At 38.0% G+C, this 27,685-nt stretch overlaps 1 protein-coding gene across 2 annotated transcripts in view; it reads left to right on the top strand.

Moving 5' to 3' along the window:
• The window catches only part of CNTN6 (contactin 6), a 353,237-nt gene extending 326,222 nt beyond the window's left edge, over window positions 1-27,015 (top strand). For both annotated transcript variants that reach the window (XM_053600445.1, XM_053600444.1), the window contains 6 exons: window positions 5,286-5,520; window positions 5,629-5,744; window positions 13,260-13,446; window positions 24,720-24,832; window positions 25,693-25,861; window positions 26,733-27,015. In XM_053600445.1, coding sequence (XP_053456420.1) covers window positions 5,286-5,520; window positions 5,629-5,744; window positions 13,260-13,446; window positions 24,720-24,832; window positions 25,693-25,861; window positions 26,733-26,836 — 924 coding nt within the window. In that variant the 3' untranslated portion in view covers window positions 26,837-27,015. The remainder of the gene's footprint in view (window positions 1-5,285; window positions 5,521-5,628; window positions 5,745-13,259; window positions 13,447-24,719; window positions 24,833-25,692; window positions 25,862-26,732) is intronic.
• Window positions 27,016-27,685: the final 670 nt, after the last annotated feature.

Genomic DNA, 27,685 nt, shown 5'->3' with positions numbered 1-27,685 from the left:
TGCCAGTATTTTGTAGGTAGTTTTTTTGTTTTGTTATTGTTTCTATTTAGAGGGGTGGCCCCTGGGAGATCCCCCATTGGAGACCACCATTTGAAATTCCTTGGTGAAAACACAACTGGCTGCTGGAGATTCTCCTGAGTTCTTGGATTCTGGTGGTCTCTGTCCAGACTCTGCAGATAGTCTCTCTTCCAAGTGGTCTTTGTGGGTAGAGTTTCTTTCAAGCCTGCCCACTGATGACTCCCTTGATAGGGGTCCACGTTTGCCTTCAGCAAACACATACCTTTGCTACATGTTTGGTACGTGTTTGCTACACGTCCACTTAGCATCTCCCTCTGTTCTAACAGCACGGGCTATCCACCTCACTCTCTACTTCAGAAGTTTCTCAGGAACTTGCCAGTTAAAAGAACCTGTATCCCGTCCCCCCATTCTAGAAAATACAGACTAGGTAGTTCTTCCTGAAACCATCATCATGTAGTTAGGCTAAGTGGGAAAAGTGGTACACAGAGATGTTTTCCCAAGGTTATTTTAGTATTATTATTATTGTTGTTATTTTTAGAGATAGAGTTTCATTTGTCAACCTAGGTAGAGTGCCATGGTGCCATAACTCACAGCAAACTCAAATTCTTGGGCTCAAGCAATCCTCTTGCCTCCGCCTCCCGAGTAGCTGGAACTACAGGTGGCTGCCACAACAGCCAGCTAGTTTTTCTATTTTTAGTAGAAATTGGTCTCACTTTTTCTCCAGCTGGCCTCGAACTCCTGAGCTCAAGCAATCCACCTGCCTTGGCCTCCCAGAGTGCTAGGATTACAGGCATGAGGCATTGCACCTGGCCTTTTTCTTAAGGTTATAAATGATGGAGTCAGAAACCAAGTGTGACTGTCCTGAATGTCACCCTCTCTTCCAGACGCTGTGTTTCACGTGAACTTTATGGGCCCAGCACAGTGCCTAGAATACGGTCCACCCTCCATGAGGACTAGTTGAATGGGTGGCAGTGTACTGAGAGACTTGGGACTCTCAGAGGCCTGAGAGAGAGGGAAGTCACATTTGTCAAGCAGTCATAGGGTTTCAGGTGCTACACTCAGCATTTCACGGCATTGGCTCCTTATAATGATATTAAAAGGTGGGTAACACTATTTTCAGGTAAGACAACAGAGGCTTAGAAATGATGTGATATTGGGCAGAGAAGCGTTTAAACATAGTGCTCTCTCGCCATACTCCCTTACTTCATCCTTTATTATAATTCCAATTGTCCTCACATAGTTTGATGACTCAAAGTGGGCACAAGTCCTTATGTCTCTACCTTAAGTAGTGAGTTAATTACACTATACCTGCTACTACTTCCCAGAAAACAATGGACTCAAATGAATATACACGAGAATTGTTTATTTGACAGTGAGTAGATTATTTAGTTTTCAATATTCTTCAAAGCCCATGTAAGCCTTTTCTTCATAGTGTACAAGGAGCTTTGCCTGACTTTGTAACTTATCTTTTTCTCCTCCATGGTCAGAAATTCCCAAAGGTTGGTGTGCAATTGTTTTTACACAATCTATACCTGAGTGGGCATATACATCCTATAAATGTCATTTTTAAATAGAGATGAGCACGAATTACAAAAAGAAAACTCTCTTTCCATGATTTATAATGTTGTTTTTATTTGAAGCAAGGACACACAAACCACAGCTCATGGGACAAATCTGGCCAGTTGCTTATTTATTTTTTGCAGTTTTTTTTTTTTTTTTTTTTTGCCAGGGCTGGGTTTGAACCCACCACCTCCAGCATATGGGGCCGGCGCCCTACTTCTTTGAGCTACAGGCACGGCCCGTAGTTTCTTATTTTTGTAAATAAATCTACCCATTCTTTTCAACCTTGCAGATTGTTGCTTTCACACTATTGTATGTGCCAGAAAGTTTACAATATATACTATCTGTTCCTCTACACAGCAAATAGTAAACTAGAGTTATTTTCTCTGTTTTCTCTAGAAATATCAGATATACAAACACATGCAGAAACTAAATTAATGGCTGTAGTTTCCCGTTTATCACTCATATTTGGCATTATATGTATGCAGCTATGAGCCAAACTAGTCAAGTGTCCAAACATCCTTAGCAGTAAGTTACGTATATTTAGGAAAAGCTGCACGTGCTAGTTTGAGTCATCAGAATGCATGGAGTAACTCTCTCCATTTAAAAAACTCTATTAAGTAGCTACTCTTTTCTGATTGGTGGGAGTAGGAAAATAAATAAGGAAATGTCTGCACGCTCAGGGGACTGCAGGCCAGGACAGTTAGGAATGACACCAACAGACTATATCTGAACGAGGTTTCAAAGAATAACTTGGAAGCAGAGAGACCATTCCAGGCCAATGTCCTTGCTATGATGGATGAAATAGTACCTGTTGGACTCTCAAAACTAATGTGGGATCCAAAGATAATTCTACATTCAGTCAGAATCTGTCATTATGGTTCATAAATGACAGCTTTCCTGGTTACCCCAGATTGCTGCCCATTCAGGCGCACCGTGGAGCAAACTGCCCAAACTAAATATCCTCCCTGCGTTTTCTCCAGCGCCATGGTAATGTCTGTTTTGTGTTTGTTTTGGTTTGTTTGGTTTCCAGTAACCTCAGCATGACATCAAGCTGTTAGAATATGGCGATTGCTATTTTTAAGGGCATGTTTACTTATTATTTTAACATAATTTATATTCCCCAATACTTCCAAGTTTGAGGTGGTTGTTGTGAATGTCTCGTATAAAATGTGACTATAAAATTGGGTGCATAGGACAAAGTACTACAGAATAAGAGATAAAAACCTAGAGTGGGACTTGGCACATTTTTTGTGTAAAGAACCAGACAGCAAAAATGTCCAGCTTTGTGGGCCACCAATCTTTTTCATAACTTCTCCTTCTGCCATTGTAGCTCAAAGGCAGCCATATACCGTGTACAAAATGTGTCTCAAATCCTGTATTTTCAAAATCAAGCTGCATGCCAGGTTTGGCTAGAAGGCCATAGTTTTCCTGACCCTTGGTGTATATTAAAGTTTTAGTTTCTGCAGAAAATGTGATTGAGAATTATATTATTAGACTTTGTCAATTGTAACAAATTTCATTCCCAGGAGAATTTCACCATTTCTTTATTCAGTTGCTCTACTTTCTTTATTCTTTATTTCTTTCTCTGCCTAAAGGAGAAAACTCTAAATAGCTACACACACACACATTTATTTCTTCATCATTTGACTTTCTGTCTATATGAGAAGAAAAAAAGGGAGAGACTAAATAAGTCTCTTTTCTCCCCTCTAAACTGAACGTGCTGGACTCAGACCTTTCTTGAGAGAACGCCATGAGAACCACTAATTGTACTTGACTAACAAAAACAAAAGTCCTCTGTTGACTCAGATGAACTGACTAAGCATGTTGATTAAATCCTAGATCAAAGAAGCTTCAAAAACAAATCAAATGCTCTGATGAGCAGTTTGCATTCTTCTAAATCTCCTTCATGCCATTCATGACTAACTGTTCTTAATTCTGGTCTCTCTGTAAAAAAAAGAAGACAAGCATTAATACGAGGAAGTATTTTATTTCCCCAGATGTGTTCAGGAGTTGTATTTCTCCTCCTTTCTGTATTTGTTGCACGTGCCAAGAAATAGAGACCACCTCAGGTCATCTCGGTTAATGGGGATTTATTTTAAAGCTACATGGGAGGTAATGAGGACAGGAGAAAGTCTAAGCAACTAACCAGGGAGGTCAAATGAAGAACCGGAACCTCGTTCATCACTGTTCTGAGCACCCAAGCACGACAGCTCTAGCCAACTGTCAGCTCCTCTGGTATCCAGCCCTGGCTTGAATAGTTCCTCATGCTTATACCCCACTTCTTCGTGTTTCTTTTATTTCTAATTTCCTACCTGGCTGCCAGCTAAATTCTGTCTCCTGCCTCTCTAATTCACAGCTCTGTTTTGTCTAAGCTCTGATTGCCTTGGTGTTCCCTCTACAGCTTATTTTCTGCTTCCTGCCCACTCTGTGTTTATCTGTTACAGCCTCCCTTCCCAAACCATCAGGTCTCATATGCAAACTCTGTAAGCGAAAGGAATCCACAGAGCCTACTAGTTACTATTGATTAAGGGGATTCTGCCCTGGGCGGCACCTGTGGCTCAAAGGAGTAGGGCCCCTGCGCCAGCCCCATATACCGGAGGTAGTGGGTTCAAACCCAGCCCCAGCCAAAAACTGCAGGAAAAAAAAAAAAGGATTCTGCCCCAAAGACCTCATAAACACTGAACAGGAGGGCCCCTTTGGTTCTGGTGTTAGTAACTAGACAATCAGATGAGTTGCAAGTGCCAGGATAAGGAGACACAATGAATGGACTCCTGCAGGCAAGGGTCAGGGAAACTTCTGAAATGCAGTTGTGGCCATAAGGGACTCAGAGCTCTGTGTCCTGTCAGGTGCACCTTTATTTGTCTGCTGAAATAGAAAACACAAGAAAAGCAAAACCTTTTCCATTGGGAAAAAAACAAGTAAATTCTATTGATTTTTCCATGTAAATTTCTTATAATTGAGTAGAATGTTTATCTAAATTCAAGCACAAATTCATTTTAATTTGCTTAGTTTATGTGATTATAATTTTTAATATCCGCAGAGTTCTGGGGAAATGCATCTCCATTTCTGTGTTGTAATTTTAGTAATTTTTGAATTGAAAATGTATTTGGTAAAGAGTTTGATCTCTGTATGAGTTAGTCATGTATTTTTTTTTTTTCATGCCAGGAAAAATGCACACTGATGTTACTACTAATGAAAATGTATGTTTAAAAAATACTGGGAAGTCTTTTATCTTTTTTTAGAAGTACTGCATGTCTTAAAGCATGCTATTACAGAATGATTACAGCATATAAGAATTGGTTGGACATGCTGTGAAAAGAAAACATGTAACCTTGAAATAAATAGTTCATAAGTTAATTTGGTGCTGAGTTTTAAACTTCATATCAAAATTATATTTTACTTTATATCATAAATTCTTCTAACTTATCTTATCACTACAATTTATGAGTGATCCAGGTAAAAGATAAATATGTAAAGCCTGTTTTGTATATCTATTTGAAGTTTCAATTATTTATCTGAATCCCTTTAATTGGGATCATTTTTCTAATTGACATTCCAAACAAAAGTATTTTAAATTCGTCATTAAATAGGGCAAATCGCCATGCTTATCTCTATGGAAGAAATGCCCAATAATCAATAAACATTGTAATAGCTCAATAAAATACTTTTGCAAATACTCAGTGATTGATCACATTCTGCCCAAGTCAATTCCAGAAGAGCTACAGAATGGAGAGGGATTTGGATATGTCGTCATGTTCCGGCCAGTAGGCTCAACAACCTGGAACAAGGAAAAAGTAGCATCTGTGGAGTCGTCAAGGTTTGTTTACAGAAATGAAAGTATCATCCCACTTTCTCCTTTTGAAGTCAAAGTGGGTGTGTATAATAATGAAGGAGAAGGAGCCCTGAGTACTGTGTCCATTGTCTACTCTGGGGAAGATGGTAAGTTGCCATGGGCTCTGGAACGCTTTTCCTCCTGACTCTGTACGTATGCTAAATTCTTTTTCCATTCTGCTAAGGGTGGTGATTATGTCTTTCTCTGTGTGGCAGAACCTCAACTGGCCCCAAGGAAAATTTCTGTCCAGAGCTTTTCTGCTTCTGAAATGGAGGTGTCATGGAATGCTATTGCTTGGAATAGAAACACTGGCAGGGTGCTGGGCTATGAGGTAATGCACACCAACATCACTTGCTCTTGTAAACGTGCCAGCTAACTATCCTGTGGCTCCTGTTGGACAGTCCTGTATTTCTAACCTAGTGCCTGTCACATAATACTGTGTTTCCAAAGCTATAATAAGGAATGAGTTGAGGAGGATCTTTCTAGGTGATCTTAAGCAAACGAAGTAATAAATGGTAACCATTTTTATAGTAAAAGAATAAATGCAATTTCAGGCAAGTAAAATGAGCGACCTTTAGAGGTTTACTGTTGGACATTGCACCTAGAGTAGAAAATGATGAATTGCAAACTTGAAATTTGTTAAATGGGTAGAACTCGTGTTAGGTGTTCTCTTACCATAATATCACAATAAAAAGTTTCATTAAATCATTCGAATTGGAGTTATTTTGGTATTGGTGAGGAGAGGTGAAGTCTAATTCTTTTTTTTTTTTGAGGTCGTTCCTTATTTTTTTTAATTTATTAGTTTTTTTAATTGTTAAATCATAGCTGTATACATTTGTGCAATCAAGGGGTACAATGTGCTGGTTTCATACAATCTGAAATATTCTCATTCAACTGTTCAACGTAGTCTTCACGGCATTTTCTTAGTTATTGTATGTAGACATTTGTATTCTGCACTTAGTAGGTTTCGCCTGTACCCATTCTAAGATGCACCGTAGGTGGGGCCCCACCTATTACCCTCCCCCCACACTAACATCCCCCCTCCCTTCCCCTCCCTTGGCCCTTTCCCCATATTCTTGTGCTATAGTTGGGTTATAGTCTTCATATGAAAGCTATAAATTAGCTTCATAGTAGGCCTGAGTACATTGGATACTTTTTCTTCCATTCTTGAGATACTTTGCTAAGAAGAATATGTTCCACATCTATCCATATAAACATGAAAGAGGTAAAGTCTCCATCTTTCTTAAAGGCTGCATAATATTCCATGGTATACATGTACCACAATTTGCTAGTCCATTCGTGAGTCAGTGGGCACTTGGGCTTTTTCCATGACTTAGCAATTATGAATTGGGCTGCAATAAACATTCTGGTACAGATGTCTTAGTTATATTGTGATTTTTGGTCTTCTGGGTATATACCTAGTAAAGGAATCATAGGATTGAATGGCAGGTCTAATTTTAGATCTCTAGGTATTCTCCAAACATCCTTCCAAAAGGAACATATTAGTGTGCATTCCCACCAGCAGTGTAGAAGTGTGCCCTTTTCTCCACATCCATGCCAACATCTCTTGTTTTGGGATTTTGTTATGTGGGCTACTCTTACTGGGGTTAGGTGATATCTCAAAGTAGTTTTGATTTGCACTTCTCTGATGATTAAGGATGATGAGCTTTTTTTCATGTGTCTGTAGATTGTGCGTCTGTCTTCTTTAGAGAGGTTTCTCTTCAAGTCCTTTGCCCACTCTGAGATGGGATTACTTGTTCTTTTCTTGCTCCTACGTTTGAGTTCTCTGTGGATGCTGGTTATTAAACTTTTATCAGAGGTATAACCTGCAAATATTTTCTACCATTCTGAGGGCTGTCTGCTTGCTTTACTTACTATGTTCTTGGCTGTGCAGAAGCTTTTTAGTTTGATCAGGTCCCAGTAATGTATTTTTGATACTGCTTCAATTGCCTAGGTAGTCCTCCTCATAAAATATTCACCCAGGCCGATTCCTTCAAGAGTTTTCCCTGCACTTTCTTCAAGTATTTTTATAGTTTCATGTCTTATGTTTAAATCTTTAATCCAGTGAGAGTCTATTTTAGTTAATGGTGAAAAGTGTGGGTCCAGTTTCAGTCTTCTACAGGTTGCCAGCCAGTTCACCCAGCACCATTCATCAAATAGGTGCTGGGTGAACTGGCTGGCACTGAATGTTTTTAATTGGCTTGTCAAAGATCAAAGATCTTGTCAAAGATCAAATAACAGTAAGTAGCTGAATTCATCTCTTGGTTCTCTATTCTGTTCCAGACATCTACTTCTCTGTTTTTGTGCCAGTACCATGCTGTTTTGATCACTATCGATTTATAGTATAGTCTGAGGTCTGGTAGCGTGATTCCCCCTGCTTTGTTTTTATTTCTGAGTAATGTCTTGGCTATTCGAGGTTTTTTCTGATTCCATATAAATGAAGTATTATTTTTTTCAAGATCTTTAAAATATGACAATGGAGCTTTAATAGGAATTGCATTAAACTTATATATTGCTTTGGGTAGTATAGACATTTTAACAATGTTGATTCTTCCCAGCCATGAGCATGGTATGTTTTTCCATTTGTTAACATCTTCAGCTATTTCTTTTCTTAAAGTTTCATAGTTCTCTTTATAGAGATCTTTCACGTCCTTTGTTAGATAAACTCCCAAATATTTCATCTTCTTTGTCACTACGGTGAAAGGAATAGAGTCCTTGACTGTTTTCTCGGCTTGGCTATTATCAATATATATAAAGGCTGCAGATTTATGGGTGTTGATTTTGTAGCCTGAGACATTTCTGTATTCCTTGATCACTTCTAAAAGTTTTGTAGTGGAATCCCTAGTATTTTCCAGATATTCGATCATGTCATCTGCAAAGGGTGAAAGTTTGATCTCTTCTGACACTATGTGGATACCCTTGATCGCCTTTTCTTCCCTAATTGCAATGGCTAAAACATCAATTACAATGTTAAAGAGCAATGGAGACAATGGGCAACCTTGCCTGGTTCCCAATCTAAGTGGAAATGATTTCAATTTAACTCCATTCAATAACGATATTGGCTGTGGGTTTGGTATAGATGGCCTCTATTAGTTTAAGAAATGTCCCTTCTATACCAATTTTCTTAAGTGTTCTGATCATGAAGGGTTGCTGGATATTATCAAAAGCCTTTTCTGCATTAATTGAGAGAATCATATGGTCTTTATTTTTTAGTTTGTTTATGTGCTGAATTACATTTATAGATTTACGTATATTGGTATATTGAATCAGCCTTGAGAGCCTGGGATAAATCCCACTTGGTCATGGTGTATAATTTTTTTGATGTGTTGTTGGATTCTGTTTTTTAGGATCTTATTGAGTATTTTAGCATCAATATTCATTAGTGATATTGGTCTATAATTTTCTTTTCTTGTTGGGTCTTTCCCTGGTTTGGGGATCAAGGTGATGTTTGCTTCGTAGAATGTGTTGGGTAGTCTTCCTTCTTTTTCTATATTTTGGAAGAGGTTTAGTAATATAGGTACTAGTTCTTCTTTAAAGGTTTGGCAGAATTCTGACATAAAGCCATCTGGTCCCGGGCTTTTCTTTTTAGGAATATTTTGTATAGTTGATGCTATTTCAGAACTTGATGTAGGCCTGTTAAACATTTCCACTTCGTTCTGGCTAAGTCTTGGTAGGTGCGTACTTGCAGGTATTGGTAGATTTCTTTCAGATTTTCATATTTCTGAGAGTAGATTTTCTTGTAGTATTCGTTAAGGATTTTTTGAATTTCTGAGGGGTCTGTTGTTATTTCATCATTACCATTTCTGATTAACAAAATTAGAGAATTTACTCTTTTTTTCCTGCTTAGGTTGGCCAAAGGTTTATCTATATTATTGATCTTTTCAAAAAACCAACTTTTGGATTTATTGATCTGTTGTATAATTCTTTGGTTTTCAATTTCATTTAATTCTGCTCTGATTTTGGTTATTTCTTTTTTTCTGTTGGGTTTGGGGTTGAAATGTTCTTCCTTCTACAGTTGCTTGAGCTGTCCCACTAATTTATTAACTTCTTATCTTTCCTTTTTCTTGAGGAAGGCTTGCAATGCTATAAATTTCCATCTTAGGACTGCCTTTGCAGTATCCCAGAGGTTCTGATAATTCGTGTCTTGATTGTTGTTTTCTTCCAAAAATTTGGTGATTTCCTTCTTAATCTTGTCTATAACCCTTCTATCCTTCAGTATAACATTATTTAGCTTCCATGTTTTTGTGTTGGTATGCAGATTCCTGTTGTGATTGAGTTCAGCTTTTATTCCATGATGGTCTGAGACGATGCAAGGAATAATTTCTGTTTTTTTAAATTTACTGAGGTTAGATTTGTGGCTATGGATATGGTCAACTTTAGAGTATGTTCCATGGGCTGATGAGAAGAATGTGTATTCAGTTTTGTTGGTATGAAATGTTCTGTAGATGTCTGTTAAGTCCAGATGTTGAATGGTTAAGTTTAAATCTAAAATTTCTTTGCTTTGCTTATTTTTGGAGGATCTATCCAGCACAGCTAAAGTGGTGTTAAAATCTCCAACTATTATGGAACTGGAGGAAATCAAGTTGCTCATGTCTATCAGAGTTTCTCTTAAAAATTGAGGTGCATTCTGGTTGGGTGCATTAATATTAATAATCGAAATCTCATCATAATGAGTATTACCTTTAACCAATATGAAGTGTCCATCCTTATCCTTCATTATTTTGGTTTGTTTAAAGCCTATTGCATCTACAAATAGGATTGCAGCACCTGCTTTTTTCTGCTTTCCATTTGCCTGGAGTATAGATGACCATCCCTTCACCTTGAGTCTATATTTGTCTTTTAATGTAAGATGCGATTCTTGTATGCAACAGATATCTGGCTTGAGTTTTTGTATCCGGTCAGCCAACCTGTGCCTCTTTAGAGAACAATTTAAACCATTCACATTAATTGAGAATATTGATAAGCATTTTGAGAGTCCAGTGGACATTTTTAATCCTTTTGTGACTGTGGAAGTTGGAATTTGATCAAAATTTTCTGGGTGGGTTTACTTTTGTGGTTGAGGATTATGCTGGTCTTTATGGAGGATAGGTGTGAGAATATCCTGGAGAGCTGGTTCTGTTGTGGCAAATTTCTTCAACATGTGAATGTCATTAAAGTATTTAATTCCTCCATCATAAATGAAACTCAGTTTAGCTGGGTACAGGATCCTGGGTTGAAAGTTATTTTGTTTTAGGACATTAAAAGTCGAGGACCATCCTCTTCTAGTTTGAAAGGTTTCAGCAGAGAGATCTGCAGTTATTCTAATATTCTTCCCCTTGTAGGAAATGGTTTTCTTTCATCTGGCTGCTTTCAGAATTTTCTCCTTCATATTAACTTTAGTGAAATTGATTATGATGTGTCTGGGGGATGTCTTGTTTGGGTTGAGTCGTGTTGGAGTTCTGAAACTGTCTGCTATCTGAATTTCAGAATCTCTTGGCATGTCTGGAAAGTTCTCTTTCATAATCTCATGGAGAAGAGACTCTGTGCCTTGTGAAGCCACTTCATCACTTACGGGGATCCCTATAAGACGAATATTGGTTTTCTTCGAATTATCCCAGAGCTCTCAGAGAGAGTGATCTGTTTTTGCCCTCCATTTCTCTTCCTTTTTTTAGAGTTTGTGAGTGTTCAAAAGCTTTGTATTTGATGTCAGAAATCCTTTCTTCTGCTTGTTCCATTCTGTTACTGAGGAATTCTACTGTGTTTCTCAGATCTTTGAGGGCTGCAACTTCTTGTCTCAATGTGTCAAAATCTTTGGTCATTTGGTCTTTGAATTCGTTGAATTCTTGAGACATCTTTTGGGTTTCTGCTTGGAATTCTAATTCGATCTTATTTGCTATCCAGATTCTGAATTCAATTTCTGACATCTCTGTTATTTGTTTGTGCATGGGATCTTGTGTTGTTTCTGCCCCATTGTTCCTTGGGGGAGTTGATCTACTCTGATTATTCATATTGCCAGAGTTTTTCCCTTGATTTTGTCTCATGATTGTTTTTCACCATTGCCTCTGGCTGTCCTCAGAGTTGGGGTGTTTTCTCTCTGAGATTAGACCCCAGGGAGATCACTCTATTGTTGCTGGATCTTTGTATGGAGTGATCCTGTGTAGCTCTTTTGGGGCTGCCCCAGCCAGGGAGTTCTGGTTGTAGGTACAGCTCCGGAGTGTGACACCCCTGGATCCAGCAACAGGATGTGGGGTGGTGCACACGATTCTGGGAGTGCCTGGTGCCCAGTGACTTTGGCACAGTGGGCCCAAGGCTCAAGCAGTCTCTGTCCAGGAGAAGGGCTCTGTGCAGAGGCAGGGAGGGCTCCAGAGAGCACACGGCTACCAGAATCCCTGGCCAGACAAGCAGGCCAGTGTGGAGGTAGGGAGGGTACAGGAGGGAGGATGCAGGATTCCACTGCTCCGGCATTTCCTGGTCAGGGCATGGGGAGGCCTGGTGGGTGGGGTAGCAGTCCCAGCACAGCTCTTACCCGGGTCCAGATGGGTGCAGCTCTTGCGGAGGTCCAGGAGGGTGCCAATAGCGTGTCGCGGGGCAGCTCTTCTGGAGGTCTGGGAGGTTGCCTATGGCAGGTCGCGGGGCAACTCTTCCCAAGATCCGGGCTGGTGCCAATCACGGGTCCCGTCGCAGCTCTTCTGAAGGTCTGGGTGGGTGCCGATCGCAGGTCCCAGTGCAGCTCTTTTCTGAAGTCTAATTCTTAATGATCTTAAATCATTAGAGTTTTGGTGGGGAATTTTGTGAACTGGAATATGACTTGAAAAGATGTAATCATCTTAGAAAAGACATATAAGTCATAGGAAAAATACTTAGATGCCCATCAATCTGTTCTTTTTACTCTATGAAGAAGGGGGTAAGTTACATTTTATAGACCTTCATTCTTACAAAGTTGAGGGATGAGAAAGTGGTAAGAGAAAGTTCTTCATTACTCATTGATCAACTTGTGAATCAAATGATTCACAAAATGGGTAACATTGTCTACTATATTTTGTAGTTAGATTAAATGTGTAATTCTAAATATCGTTAATTTTATCTTCCACTTTTTTGTTTGTTTTCACATGAGCCCTTTGGTGCAACCAGAAAGCTCCACTCATGTGATGGGTGTTTTTGCCCCTCCATCCTGGGTATGCCTTCCTGCTCTCTTATCTGAATCCTGTTTGTTTTGCAAAGCTTATCTCTAGTCCCCTCTTCTCTCTGAACCTTTCTCTCAGCAACCCCTGATATTTTTTATTTGAATTCTTATAGCATTTTTTCTTCTTTTTTTATATCGCTTCTTTGGAATCCATTCTTTCATGGAATGTTTTTCACATAGACTGCATGGTCTAACCTCTTAGCTAGGTGACAAAGGGCTCAAAACCAAAGACTAAGCTGGATTCTCTTTTTTCAGCATACCTAAAACAATGCTAACGCATAGGAAAGGCTCAGTAGAAATTGAATTAACCTGTATGTCAAAGAACTTTGAAAAAAATGTAAAATATAAAACATTATAATCAAAATCTTTGATTGATGGTATGAAGTTTATTTTGGCCAAACATTATATGTCCTTTGTTAAGGCTGGTAACCTTTAACTATTTTATGAAATAATTTATTTTGGTAATCTATAAAAGTCTAGATTCTCTAATTTCCATTGTGAATTTGTATCATACATTGTATTTTGATTTCCTTCCTGTAAATGTTATTCTTTGGTTATTTTGTCATTGTTGTGTGATCCTTTTAAACAGAAAACATTTTTGTTGTCTATGTGCTTGTCTTATTCCCAACTTATTGGTAATTGTTGGGAGATGATGAATTGCTTGCTTTGTGTTTTTAATGTCAGGTACTATACTGGACCGATGACTCCAGAGAATCCATGATTGGTAAAATTCGAGTCAGTGGAAACATCACAACAAAAAACATCACAGGACTGAAAGCTAATACCATCTACTTTGCTTCTGTAAGAGCTTACAACACTGCTGGGACAGGACCCTCAAGCCCTCCAGTCAATGTCACCACCAAAAAATCCCGTAAGTACACAATCATACTCCAGGAGACAAGATTCATCTGTGAATAGAAACCTATTCTTTTGCTCAATGTCCATTTTATTCTCCACACCTCATCATTTTACTGCTTGGTTAGTTTGCTTACTCGATTTGTCCCGTAAGTTTGGATAATTTTTGAAACTTCCTCCTAAAAATCAAAATAAACTATTTTAATCTTTCTGGAATTCCAAAAAAGGAAATGCTCTGAGTACTTAGATAAAAGATGGAAGAGTGTTATGTTTAAGCACACTGGCGTTTATGCCCTGCCTTCAAATGAGTTCAAAACCATCCTTCCAACCTTGGAACATTAGGTGAATGTTTATCTTTCAGTCTCGGGAGCTTCACCTGCAAAATATGGAAAAAAGTAATACTGATGCTCTCATAGGGTTTTGTTCAAGGTTGAAAGAGATAATTAATCACAAGTGTGTAGCACATACTTTAATAAATGCTTAGTAAATGTTTTTGTTTTTTTTTTTTTTTTTTTTTTAGAGACAGAGTCTCACTTGTACCGCCCTCGGGTAGAGTGCCGTGACGTCACACGGCTCACAGCAACCTCTAACTCTTGGGCTTACGCGATTCTCTTGCCTCAGCCTCCCGAGCAGCTGGGACTACAGGCGCCCACCACAACGCCTGGCTATTTTTTTTTGTTGCAGTTTGGCCGGTGCTGGGTTTGAACCCACCACCCTCGGCATACGGGGCCGGCGCCCTACTCACTGAGCCACAGGCACCGCCCAATAAATGCTTAGTAAATGTTTTTTGTTTTTGTTGTTTGTTTTGGTTTGTTTATCATTTGAGTCCTACAGTGCACCCTGATGTGATCTTAGCACTGTCACATACCTATGTCTTTCTTTTTGGAAAATCTTATCAGATATTGTGCTCAAAAGGTCCTGAAATCTAACAATGAACTCTTCTTTTCTATCTTAATAATCATCCAAGCCTCTGTCATATAGTTGGGATCTACAGAATACTCCGTTTTTTTTCTGACTGAGTCTATTTTTGCACAAATATTCTATAGTATGAGGCACTGTAGTAAATTAGCAAAGGTTTAATTTGAAATGACTTTTTAGAGGCTGAGGTGGGTGGACTGCTTGAGCTTATGAATTTGAGACCAGCCTGAGCAACAGCAACACCCTGTCTCTAAAAAAGCCTGGCGTTATGGCGGGAGCCTGCAGTCCCAGCTACTCTGGAGGCTGAGGCAAGAGGAACTCTTGAGCCCAAGAGTTTGAGGTGGCTGTGAGCTGTGACACCAAGGTACTCTGCCCAGGGAGAAAAAGTGAGACTCTGTCTCAAAAAAGAAAAGAAAGGAAATGACTTCTTAATAGCTGCAATATGTGTTTTTGTGATTGCATCAATGTATTCCTTGTATATTGCTAATGAACATAAATTATCCACATAAATAAGCTTTAAAAAACACACATTTTGGCCTCTGAATTCTGATGAACAGAAAATAACAAATATAGTTGCTGAATTTTGAAAACAACTAAGAAAAATTCATTGCCACTGACAAAATGGACAAATCTAGCTTTGCCTATTAATGTTCTCTCTGATAACTTATCTGTACTGCGAAAGAATAGGTGGTTGAGATGAGTTTGGAAATCAAATGATATTAAAGTTTTTTACCTTTTATGCATATATCCATCATGTACAATAAGACCTTAGAAATCCTCTCAATAAATGGGCCTTTGATGAAATACATTATCTTGTCGTTAGAATATTTCCACATCACCAGACCCACTGTCAAGAGACCTGTGTTACAATTCTGGGGGGCAGCACTGACTCATGACCTAAACTAAGATCAGACATTCCATCTTATCCCTTAACACATGAACCATTCATGTAAGTTACAAACTATTTTTCAAGTTTTCACATTACTTTTTACATTACCAATTTCTGAGTGGTTATAATTTTTTTGAGGGGGGAGGAGATACAGCCTTATTCTGTCACCCAGGCTAGAGTGCCGCGGTGTCACAGTTTATAGCAACCTCAAACTACTCTGCTCGTGTGAGCCTTTTGCCTGAACCCTGCAAAGGGTTAGGTGGTGGTCACCTGTTAGGACTACAGGTGACCACCACCATGCTTGGCTAATTTTTCTGTTTTTAATAGAGACAACATCTCACTCTTGCTCAGGCTGTTCTTGAACTTCTGAGTTCAAGCAGTCCACCTGCCTCAGCCACCCACAGTACTAGGAGTATAGCCATGAGCCCCTGTGCCTGAGCTATAATTTTTTTTTATTGATGTATATTTTAGTATCATTCTGTTTCCGAAGTTTTTATTCTGGTTTTTTTTTGTAGAACAAAACACTGTGGCCCCAAGGAAAAAGGTTGTTTTTTTTGTTCTAGTGTGGCAGTCAATGTGTTAATTTTCTTATCTGTTAAATAAAAATCCTCTCTGCTCTCACTGTCTTCCCCAATTATTGATGAGGCACAAATAAGATACTGATTATGGGTGCATGTTGAAAAATACAAAATGCTATGGAACTGCTAAAATGGAAGCAAATCGACAAAAAGCCTCTAGGGTCAGGTCAGTGCAAGGAACCGCTTCCTCCAACACACTCAGGCTGAGACAGGACAGGCTGTGAGTGATTCTCAAAAATGAGTCACCCAATTTGATTCTATTCCTCTTCGTTTTACTCAGTGTTGACTAAACTGATGCAGTTGTTGACAGATACCTGTACGTATGATTTACTTCTTTCTGGTGTAGTCTGCCTTTTTTCAGACTTTTTTCTGCAAATCTGGATGGAAATCTCCAATCAATCAGCAGTTTTAAGATTGCCTAGACATTTTGTTCTAGCTGATTGAGAGATGCCAAACTCACAAAAAGCCTCTTGTATGTAACTCAGTTTTTATCTCAAGCAAAATCAAGGGTGATTAAAAGTGTGTAGGAAGTAAGAATGGTATTTTTTTAAAAAACCCATAGATTTGTATCACGATAAGATGGCAGACATTTTAGTGGAGTTTCTGAGCCAAGACATAGGTCAGCTTTTATTATACATAATCCCGTTGACTAGTTTAAGGTGGACTGGCACCTGAGCAATGAACTAATTATTTACTTCAGAAATAGATAAATCTATATGACAGACATAAGACATGTGCATATATATTTACATATATATACACACACATACAGGGGTCCTCAAACTTTTTAAACAGGGGGGCCAATTCACTGTCCCTCAGACCACTGGAGGGCCAGAGTATAGTTAAAAAAAAAAAAAAAACTATGAACAAATTCCTATGCACACTGCACATATCTTATTTTGAAGTAAAAAACAAAACAGGAACAAATACAATCACACCACCTCACGTGGCCTACAGGCCACAGTTTGAGGACCCCTGGATATGACATACAGAAAATCTCAGTAAGAATTATTTTTCTGTGACCTGAATTTTCTAGTTTTGGTTGGTTGCCCAGGTAACCTAAATTAAACGTGTTAGTCTGTGCTGACCTATTCTATGCGTTTAAGCAGAAATCTAGTTGTTTTTGACATCAGCTTTGTTCAGTTAACCCAATTGGTCCTACAAATGGGCTTGACTAAAATTTGGATTAAAAGCCGGGAACATTTTTGGTGGTTTGTCTGGTTGTTAACACATCAAAGAGTAGTAGACATATCTTTTGAAAACAGTTTAATTAACAAGGAGTAATTTCACATAACATACGTAGAATGTGTTTACTATGGGAAAGTGACAGGGTCGTCAGAAAATTTAAAGTGTTAGCGGGCGTTGTGGCAGGCACCTGTAGTCCCAGCTACTTGGGAGGCTGAGGCAAGAGAATCACCTAAGCCCAAGAGCTGGAGGTTGCTGTGAGCTGTGACGCCATGGCACTCTACCGAGGGCGACAAAATGAGACTCTGTCTCTAAAAAAAAAAAAGGGAAAATTTAAATTGAAGATCATGTTTATTTAAGCATTCAGGTTCCTTAACTAAACCAAAGAAAAACCCCTCATAATTCCTAATTTCTTTCTCTGATATATTTCAATATTTCTTAAATGTGGCTTCCCCTGTCTGTGCTTCCATGCCATTATAAAAATAGCCAATAAGCACTTAAGACTGAGAAGTTTGGACAAGACTTCATCTGGTTGCATTGAATACCAATCAAACATCTAATTTTACTGTTCCAACAATCTCTATCACAGACATTGTGAAAATAGAAGAACATAGAACAGTAACTGTTCTAGTTTCCTAATGCTGCTGTAAAAATTTGTCACAAACTTAGTGTTTTCAAACAGTACAAATCTGCTCCTGTGTTTGGAGGTCAGCAGTCAGAGATAGGTTTGACTGGGTAGAAATCAAGGTTTGTAGGTCAGGCGCAATGGCTCACGCCTCAATCCTAGCACTCTGGGAGGCCAAGGTGGGTGGATTGCCTGAGTTCACGAATTTCAAACCAGCCTGAGCCAGAGTGAAACCTTGTCTCTAAAAATAGCCGGGTGTTGTGGCGGGTGCCTATGGTCCCAGCTACTTGAGAGGCTGAGACAAGAGAATCACTTGAGGCCAAGAGTTTGAGATTGCTGTGAGCTATGACTCTACAGTACTCTACTGGGGGTGATAAAGTGAGACTCTGTCTCAAAAAAAAAAAAAAAATCAAGGTTTGTGCAGGGGCTGCACTGCTTGGGTGGCTCCACGGCAGAATTTGTTTCCTTGTTCTGTGGCTTCTCAAGACCACCTACATCCTCTGGCTTGTGATGCCTTCCTCCACCTTCAGTGCCAACAACACAGGGTAGCTGCAAATCTCCTTGACTCCGACCCTCGTATTTCTACCAAATCTCTCTCTCTCTTTCTTGCCTCTGTCTTAAGGACTCATGTGATTACATTGAATAATCCAGGGTTATTCTCCCATCTCCAGATTTCTACCTTAATTGTATCTGCAAACTCCTCTTTTCTATATTAAGTAACGTATCCACAGGTTTGGGAGATTAGGATGTGGACATGCTATTGCAGGGGGGATTTTGTTTCCTACCATTTGAAAACATTAAATACTTTTGTGTCTCCCTCCCTATATTAGTTTTGTATTTCATTTTATAGCTCACCGACTCATGATAACCTATCAAGGAGTTTGGTATTTTAATTCCTACATATGAGAACATGAATGCTTAGAAAGGTTTTGTCCTAACATCTGTGAGACTGGCACCCTCTGAACATGAAACCTCTTCATTTCGTGACCACTGGGCTCCTTACAATCTCCTTCTCCAACTGTCTAAACAGGCTCTCTGCCTCTAGACTTTCATACCTTCAATTTTAAAATCAAACTGTTTTGAGATTATTCTTTGTAAAATGCAATCACATTTATTATTCCATGGACCAAAGACTAAGACGACGACTAATGAGGTCCTTCACAATCTGTCAGAAAGTTCCTTCTATCTCATTCTTTAGCCCTAGAAGTACCACCCTTATTGGTCTTCTAAAGTTTACAGTGGTAACATTCACTTACCTGTCTTCATAGAACTTTATTTTTTTTTTTATTCTTTTATTTTTTAGAGACAGGGTCTTACTTTGTTGCCCTCGGTAGAGTGCTGTGGTGTCACAGCTCATAGCAACCTCCAACTCCTGGGCTTAGGCGGATTCTCTTGCCTCAGCCTCCCAAGTAGCTGGGACTACAGGAACCCTCCACAATGCCTGGCTATTTTTTGTTGTTGTTGCAGTCCAGGGCCGGGTTCAAACCCACCACCCTCGGCATATGGGACCAGCACCGTACTCACTGAGCCACAGGCGTCTCCCCTCTTCATAGAACTTTATAGCTTATGTTGCTCCTGCCATGTCAATGAACGGTGAAATGTCCTTCTACTGCTCTATAACCTCCCTCAGAGTTTCCTCTTCATTGTATTCACATCTGTTTTACTGGAAGTTCCCCATGACTTTGGCCCATTGTGAGATTCTTTTGCCCAAAGAGTTAGAATGGGATTTCACAGTGGGAGAGATTTGGATGTGAATCTCAGTTCAGACATATACTATCTGCATGACAAATCTAAATGTTGGATACCTTGAATGCATTTTCTCAAAACCAGGGAAGACAATACTTACCTCTAAAAACTAAAGAACATACTGTACACCAGGGTGACCCAGAAGCCGTCATACACCGCCAGCTGTGTGTGTGGCAACACATATTATTATGCTTCTCTTTTAGATGTGATTTCACACTCTTTACATTTTTAAAAAAGTAGGAAAGCACAACTGCTTTCTTCTTTCTTTCTCTTTATACGTTTGCTGCAGACATTTTCTTTAAGAGTCACAGAAGGACATCTGAAGCATAAAAGAGAAACAGTTCTTAATGAAACGCTGAAGATAGCCCTGATTCTAAGCACTATCCCCGGTTGTAACTCTCATTTTCTATGTCCTTGAGATGACATCAAGATTACCTCTGAAGAGTGGTGACAGCAAAAAATCCTGCATTTATCACATATCCAAACTGTTACTGTTCCATTTTTAATCTGATATATGATCTTCCCCTGTAGAGCCTGAGAAAGTAGAGCTCACCATTACCCAAATCTTTGCTTATTTTAATTGACTGAGTTGAAGAGAAGACAAAGTTTTTGTTCAGAAAAATAGGAGGATTCAGTCATCCCCTTAAAAGATCATGCCTCCCATGAGCCACAACAGGGTGAGGTGCTGTGAACCTAATGGCCAATAAAACAGGCAAGATCTTTGCCCTCAGGCAATTTCTCTTTATTGGGGAGGCAATGAAAAGCAAGTAAGAGACAAAGAAATGAAATAAATTATGAAAAATTCAATGAGTAAAGCATGTGCAAAGCTTCTTTGGTGTTATTTGAACAGTTATTATTGTTGCTGTTAATGACGATGATGTTAGTGTTGTAACTGTTGTTCTTAAATAAATATCAGTAATTCTACCATAAGTCCCATAGTCTAGTGAAGATGGTGCATATTTTTTCAAAAGGCAACTGAGAGAGACTTCAATTAATGCTGTGCTCCACACAGACATCACTTACAAGGAAAGAAAAAAAATGTTTACACCCATTCCAAGGGGAAAAAAACAAATATAACCAACAAAACACTTCTTATATAGAAAGAAGTATTCAGACACAGTGACATAAAATGTTTGCAAATTTTGGCTGAAACTGGCCCTTGACGGTGTCTGACTAGCACTCTGTACTGGATTCTTTTTTTGCTATAAATATGCAATCAATCCATATTTAGACATAAAGGAAGCATTAAGCTTTTATTTCATCTTGCACTTATGTTCTTTCTTTTTTGCCCAAATGTCAACCCCGTGCTGTTAACTTAGAAGTGTAACATAAGAAGTTGTTTCTGAATTGAGTTCACAGTGTGAACTACAGTTGAATGTAAATGCCATCTACAGAAAAATTGATTACAGGGGAACCATTCGAGCTGTGAAGGTCTAGTTTAATATTGCTCTGTTATTTGATTAATAGAAAATGATTTAGTCTTTAGAAATTGCATGGCATGATAAAAAAATTAGAAAAGTGCTTGGTTGTTGAGTTCACCATTGACAAACTTGGTACACACATCATGACGTGTGTTTCATATTATTGAGATGGCAGGGTTTTGGTTTCTCAAAGTAATAGAAATTTTAATTTCATGATAGATATTTGCAATCCAGTTTTATCATCCACATCAAATCAGAACTGTTAACAGTGCTCTCATTAAGGTGCTGACCACAAGCAGCTCCAGAAGCTTTTCGTTTTTAATACCAGAGACAAGGAATTGACATGGGATAAACAAAAAATACCCAAAAGGTTATAGAGGTCACCACTACAATTCAGACTTTTCCTTACAAATGCAAACAATATAACCTAAGCACACATTCCCTCTTATTAATTAAAAAAAAAAAATTCACTCATTGAAAAAAAGAAGGACTATAGACTATGAGAACTTCCCAGATAATTGGCTGACACTATCCTACTTTATCTCTCTTTGAAAAAGCACTTAAAGAATCCAAGTAAGAGCAATATTATTAAGAGGAAATATTGAATCTATGCTAATTATATTTAAAAAGTGAATCCTTTGCCGACTTCAGAATTGTATTATTAGTAACAAACCACTTTGAACACAATTGAAAAATTGATAATGTCATAACACCACAGTGGAGAACAGCTACTCTCCAATGAGAGAACCAACAGATATTGAGCTTTTTAATATGTACCACTAACCAAGGAAGGAAAGGAATGTTTCATATTTTATTTTATGCAAGCTAAGAATTCTTAAAAGCTAGGAGTTATTAGTTTTATTTCAAAGATGGGAAAATGAAGATTCTTGGAAAAGACTGAGTACAAATTCAAGTCTCTCTGTTGTCAAAGCCCAACTTTTCACCTCCCAGCTAGCAGGAGATGTAGAGCACTGTAAATGATTTGTCCAGCTGGCCATTCATACTAAGACTCGCTCTGGATAGAACCCTTTTCTTTTTATGCCCATGGGATATCTTGCTTCTGCTTTGGTAGACAAAGAAACAAATGCAAATGTTAATGTCAAGGTTATTTCCAGCAGCACTAACTGTCTATGCAGTTGGTAGAAGTTATAATTTTTCTGGCTTCTACACTATTGCTTCCTCAATGGATTTAGCATTGAAAGCAATATTTTGTTTCTAAAATGAACAAAGCAGCCACAGAAATAGATAAAATCTTCAGAATCCATCACCTATAGTGACATCATATTGGTGAATTTTTTTTTCTCAGTATTGATTGTACGATGTTGTTAAGGTTAGTGCTTAGTTTTAAAGAACAGCAATAAATGTGTCAACAGAGTATGCTAGATATTAAAATTGTGATCTTGTGAGAATTTTGATATTATCTTTTTATAGCTAATAAAAAGACTAGAAAAACTATGTTGGAATAAGTTGAGGATGGATAGTCGCAAAATCAGTATTGTTGACATCCAATCCTTTCAGAAACAAATATATTGACAAGTACTCATCAAGTGCTGAATAAGCACAAAACTTTTAGGTCTCTAATTATAGTTGGGTGGGTTTGTGTTGTTAAGAAATATACTAGGACATGGCCAATGCAATTGGCCTGGCCATCTTGTACTACATATGGGTTCTGTGAGTCTGACCATGGCAATTGGCCTTGATTATAAGACAACATAATGAAAAGATTGCTTGTATTTTATCAACTATGGACCTGCCCACAGCTCAGTCACAATCAATATGGTCTGACAAAATTACAGAGGACCTTGAGTAGTTCTCTTTAGCCATCTTATTGCACGGTCATTTATTCAACATGCATATGAATTACATGCCTTCTGTGTGTCAGGCATTGTGCTAGGGTTTGGAAATGCAGACTTGAACAAGGCACATGTCCTCAAGAAATATAGAGGAACACATAACCAAAAATAATGATAATCCAATCTGATCAATACATAACAACATATGAATTGGGCCTCATGGGAACATAAAGGGAAACATTTCTCTCTCTACTGTATCTCCACTGTGCTATAAGTGGCTAGGTGAACAATAGTGATATCCCAGCGGGTTTGGGGAGGAAAGGTAATTATGGAAATGTAACGTGAGATACCTGGATTCAGCAAGATGCGACTCTTCCACTGACACATAAAGAGATTAAATAGTGATTGAGTCAAAACTCCAAAAGAAATCATTTCCATTTCTATCAGTGTTATAATGAATTAAATATTATGTTCATTCAGCCTCACAAACTCAAAAAAGACACCAAAACATCTTGCTGGGAAGTTTTATCTTTGCCTCTGCTTTCCAGCTGAATTATTTTTAATCTCTCCAGTTTCTTACATCTCAAAAATAGTCATATGGACTCAGATCTTTGAGAAGCAGCATGTTGTTCTCAAGAAACACTAGATAGGAAACTGACAGACCAGGATTCTAATTTGACTCAGCCTCTCATTAGCCGCACACTTTTGGATAAGTGACTTCCCAGCATGGAGTTTAGTTTTCTTGTATGTGAAATTTTCCAGCTGGACTAGATGTATTAATTTAGAAGGCTGTTGCTAAATCTTTCCTCCCCTACTTCTCACTATCTCTCCTTCAGACAACATTAATTTCAGGGAACTGGTAAAGCAACAGTCCAAAGTCAGAGTAGACACCCATTGGGGTGATCAGTCAGTTTGTGATATAATTTTCCTTTTCTATTTATATTAAGTGAGATGCATCTTTCTCACTGTCCAGCCACAGATGATTAAAGCTGAGTTAGACATATGGCCAGATGAAGTCAGGTTTCTCCTGGGAATTCTAGTCTGAACTATCTCTGAACAGAGGAGGTATTAAATTTAAGATGTAGGAGCCATTCATAATTTCTGCTTTGAACAATGAGAATGACAAAGAAATGGTCTACAGCAAGATGAGCATGCAGGAGATACTGCCGTGAGAAACAGACTGAGGAACTGCTTGCTTCTATGGATTAATGTGATTACTACTATTGTTTGTACCTGTGGAGACTCTGCTGCATTCTGCCATGAGTTCTAAGAATTAATTTCCCCTTTATCGGCTGAGTGCAGTGGTGGTTGACACCTGTAGCCCTAGCACTCTGGAAGGTCAAGGTGGGAAGATAGCTTGACCTCAGGGGTTAGAGACCAGCCTGAGCAAGAGAGAGACTCTATCTCTATAAAAAATAAACAAACTAGCCAGGTATGGTAGTGAGACACCTGAGTCCCAGCTACTCAGGAGGCTGAGGCTGCAGGATGTCTTGAGCCCAAGAGTTTGAGTTTGTTGTGAGCTATGATGGGGCCATGGCACTCTAGCCTGGGTGACAGAGTAAGACTCTGTCTAAAAACAAAAGCGTCAATAAAACAATAATAATTTCCTCATTATCTTGCACAATCTATTACTCATATTTTATTTAAAATATAGTTTGAGTTGGTTATGTTATTTATAGCTAGAGTCCTCTCTAATTGAATGTTAAAATGTAAAAGACTTTTAGGCATGAACACCTCTGTGTTGATATATACACGTACATAATATGCTTGCTGCTTTAATTTGCTAAACCTGATCATCAATTAATAGCCAAATGGAACTAAGGAGATCCTCTTTCTCTTTGTATCTGATAAAGTAAACAAACTCAACAGCAATGATTAATAAATTAGTACTGGACATGCAGCAAGCCATTATTAATTCATAAGTCTGTCATGAAGACATTCCCAAATGACCAGAATTTGAATAAATTTGCTTACTCTGATTAGAATTAATATGACATTTCAATTGAAACCGAAAACAGTTTAGCTTCTTCTGTGCTCATCATTGAAGACTTATTTTTCGTTTTCGTGTTGATGCATCATACAGTGACCATGAACTAATTAATATTCATTTGGATCTCTGATTATCTCTGTAAAGCTCCAAGCCAACCACCAGCAAACATTGCCTGGAAGCTGACAAATTCAAAATTATGCTTGAACTGGGAGCATGTAAAAACCATGGAAAATGAGTCTGAAGTGCTAGGCTACAAGGTAAGTATTTTATATTTCATTGTTCCTTTAATCATATCAATTAAGTTACTAAGAAATGAGACATAATCATATCAATTAAGTTACTAAGAAATGAGACATAATCAGATCAATTAAGTTACTAAGAAACAACCAAATAGAAAACAAATTATACGCCTATGGAAACATAGGAATATTTTTTTCCCTTCTTTTTCTACATAGGAATATTTTTTAAAGTTCCTTTGAAAATACCATTGCAGCTTTCAAATTATTCATTGAAAGGGCTTTATGTTCTGAAGTCCAGTAATGTGTTCCAGAGCACCAAAAAATAAAATTCTATAGGATGCAACATTTTTTCCTGCAAGTAACTCCCCTTGCCATCTAAAGATGATGGCATATGCAGGTAGCAGATATGAGATGAGAAATGAGGTCAAAGAATATATTTAAGTAGAATTTCTAGAACTCAGGCTAGAGTATAATGTGATCTTTTAACAACACAAAAGGAATCTAACAGGAGTAGAGTTAAGTGCAAGAGCAAATCATTTCCATCAGTGGTAACGGACATTATCCCTTGGCAGACGCAAATATTAGACATTTGAATTGGGTCCAAACTAAACAATGACTTTTCACAGCAAGCTCCAAAGACAATACCCTCAAGCTATTTAATTAATAGAGATAAATCTACCCTCATTCCAGAGACATTGCCAAAATTGAAAGCTCTTTGTTAACAAGAACAACTAAATTTAAAGAAAAGACATTACCTTGGTTTTTCCATCTGAAGAGTACAGCATTTATAATGATATGCCCTACAGTGTTCTGTAACAATTACGTGAACCTTAGGAAAGCAACACTTCCGTGTTAACTTGATTCACTGTTCTATTCAGATTCTCTACCGGCAGAACAGACATAGTAAAACTCATATTTTGGAAACAAACAATACATCAGCTGAGCTTCTGGTTCCATTTGAAGAAGACTACTTGATTGAGATAAGGACAGTCAGTGATGGTGGGGATGGAAGCAGCAGTGAGGAAATTAGGATTCCAAAAATGTCAAGTAAGTTGAGTCACCATTGCTGCTGTAGATTTTGAATCTAGACAGCTGCAGCATGAAATCTAGCTTCATTGAACGTTCCACATCCTGTTTAAATGTTGGGTGCAAAAGTAAATTTTCAATTGTGAGTAAAAGGTGATGCGCTAGTTTTGTCTTTAAATAATCCTTCAAAAGTACAATATGCATATATATTGCGAACAGTTTTGTGTTTCCTCGTTTGAAAAACAAAGAAGGGGAAACCTCCCCCGGCCCCCACAACTACCTGTCTTTGGTGTATAATCCATGATTCATTCTATTGGCACAAAAATCAGAATATTTTTTCATGGATTCCTAAAGGCCTCTTACAGGGGGGATGGCAAATGTGAAGCACATGTTCACGTAACCCCTTTCCCAGGTGCTTGGCAGACATCACTAATCAAGCATGGCAGACATCACTAATCAAGCACAGCATTCAGAAGGAACTGAGTCACCACTTTCAAATTCTCCCCCAATATAATTTTCTAATCAGGCTGGCAATAGTCAGAGTTAGCTTGTAATAATAATTTCTTACTTTTGCTTTAGAGGAATCATGCACTCATTTGCCCAAAGCTGTAACTGAGTGAAAGTCATTAGCCATCCAATTTGGGCCAATCCTAATCTGCCCTTTAGGAAGACTTTGCCAATTTAGGCATATTTCTTTTGTATTTTTAAATTTAAAACAGACATCATAGAACAGAGGGTAAAGGCATTTTCTAAAATTCATCATACTGTGAATGGAACAAGTATAATAAATATGTTATTAAAGGAGAAATGATAGTATATATTTAGAGCTTAGAAAAATTAACAAGCAATTTTGCCTTTTCTGAATATATTGTTTAATTTTCATGTTTTGCAGGTTTGAGTTCCAGAGGAATTCAAGTCTTAGAAGCTAGCACCTACTTCCTGTCAATGATCATTATGTTTTTTTACTGTTTTGCTATTCAGCCACTTATACGATGAATAAAAACCACACTCGTTTGAGAGTTTTTTGAAAGAAAATCATTCTGTAAATATGCTTTCCAGCCTTCATCACAAGACTCATTCTTAATACAGACCTGTTTGGAAAGAAAACAAATGTATATTATCAAGATCTTGTAAGATGGGACATTAATAAAACAATTTTAAACACTTTTGAATTTCAAAGTTCACACATGATTACATACATTCAAAGGTGCCAAATTAATGAGTTGTAACTGCTGTGTCTTTTAAGTTAATTATATGGAGAGTAGAAATCACTCCTCTCAATGGTGGTGATAAATATGAAATAGGGTCATAGTTACCAAGCTAAGTTGTACATTATTATAGGCTCCAGGTAATTTACTTCAGTATTTAAAATCTTGCACTATTTCCAAATAAGTTATAATTCTTTGTTTATAGCTGAGATTCTTTAAAAATATAAGCTCTTCCAAAGCATGGTATGCACTTTTATCTCTGAATCAACTTGGAATAAGAACTGTCTGTCCCAATAATATTTCAATATATATAATATTCTTCTTAGCTTAATTTTTAGAAAGTTCAATAATAATAATAATAGCAGGAAAGGTGCTTTAGAGCAAAGAAAAAGAAATGAAAGGAAATGGGCACCAACCTAACATCATCTTCCATTAATAAAAACTCCGGTATATAGTAAGCAAATTCTCACAGCAAAATTTAACATTTCACGTGGTCCCATATTGTCGCAAGTTAAAGCTGCATGATCAAGTCTCAGGTAATTAACACAAATTAATAGCAACAATGTGGCTATTCTATTTCCTTCACCATCAGCCTTGAAAGGTCAGTCCCTGCAGTCAGCCTCCACTGGTTCCCACC

Source organism: Nycticebus coucang, chromosome 8, assembly GCF_027406575.1.
Source record: "Nycticebus coucang isolate mNycCou1 chromosome 8, mNycCou1.pri, whole genome shotgun sequence".
In the NCBI taxonomy this organism is placed as follows: Eukaryota; Metazoa; Chordata; class Mammalia; order Primates; family Lorisidae; genus Nycticebus; species Nycticebus coucang.
Note: the sequence above shows the minus strand (reverse complement) of the source record. Positions and strands in the feature narration are given on the sequence as shown.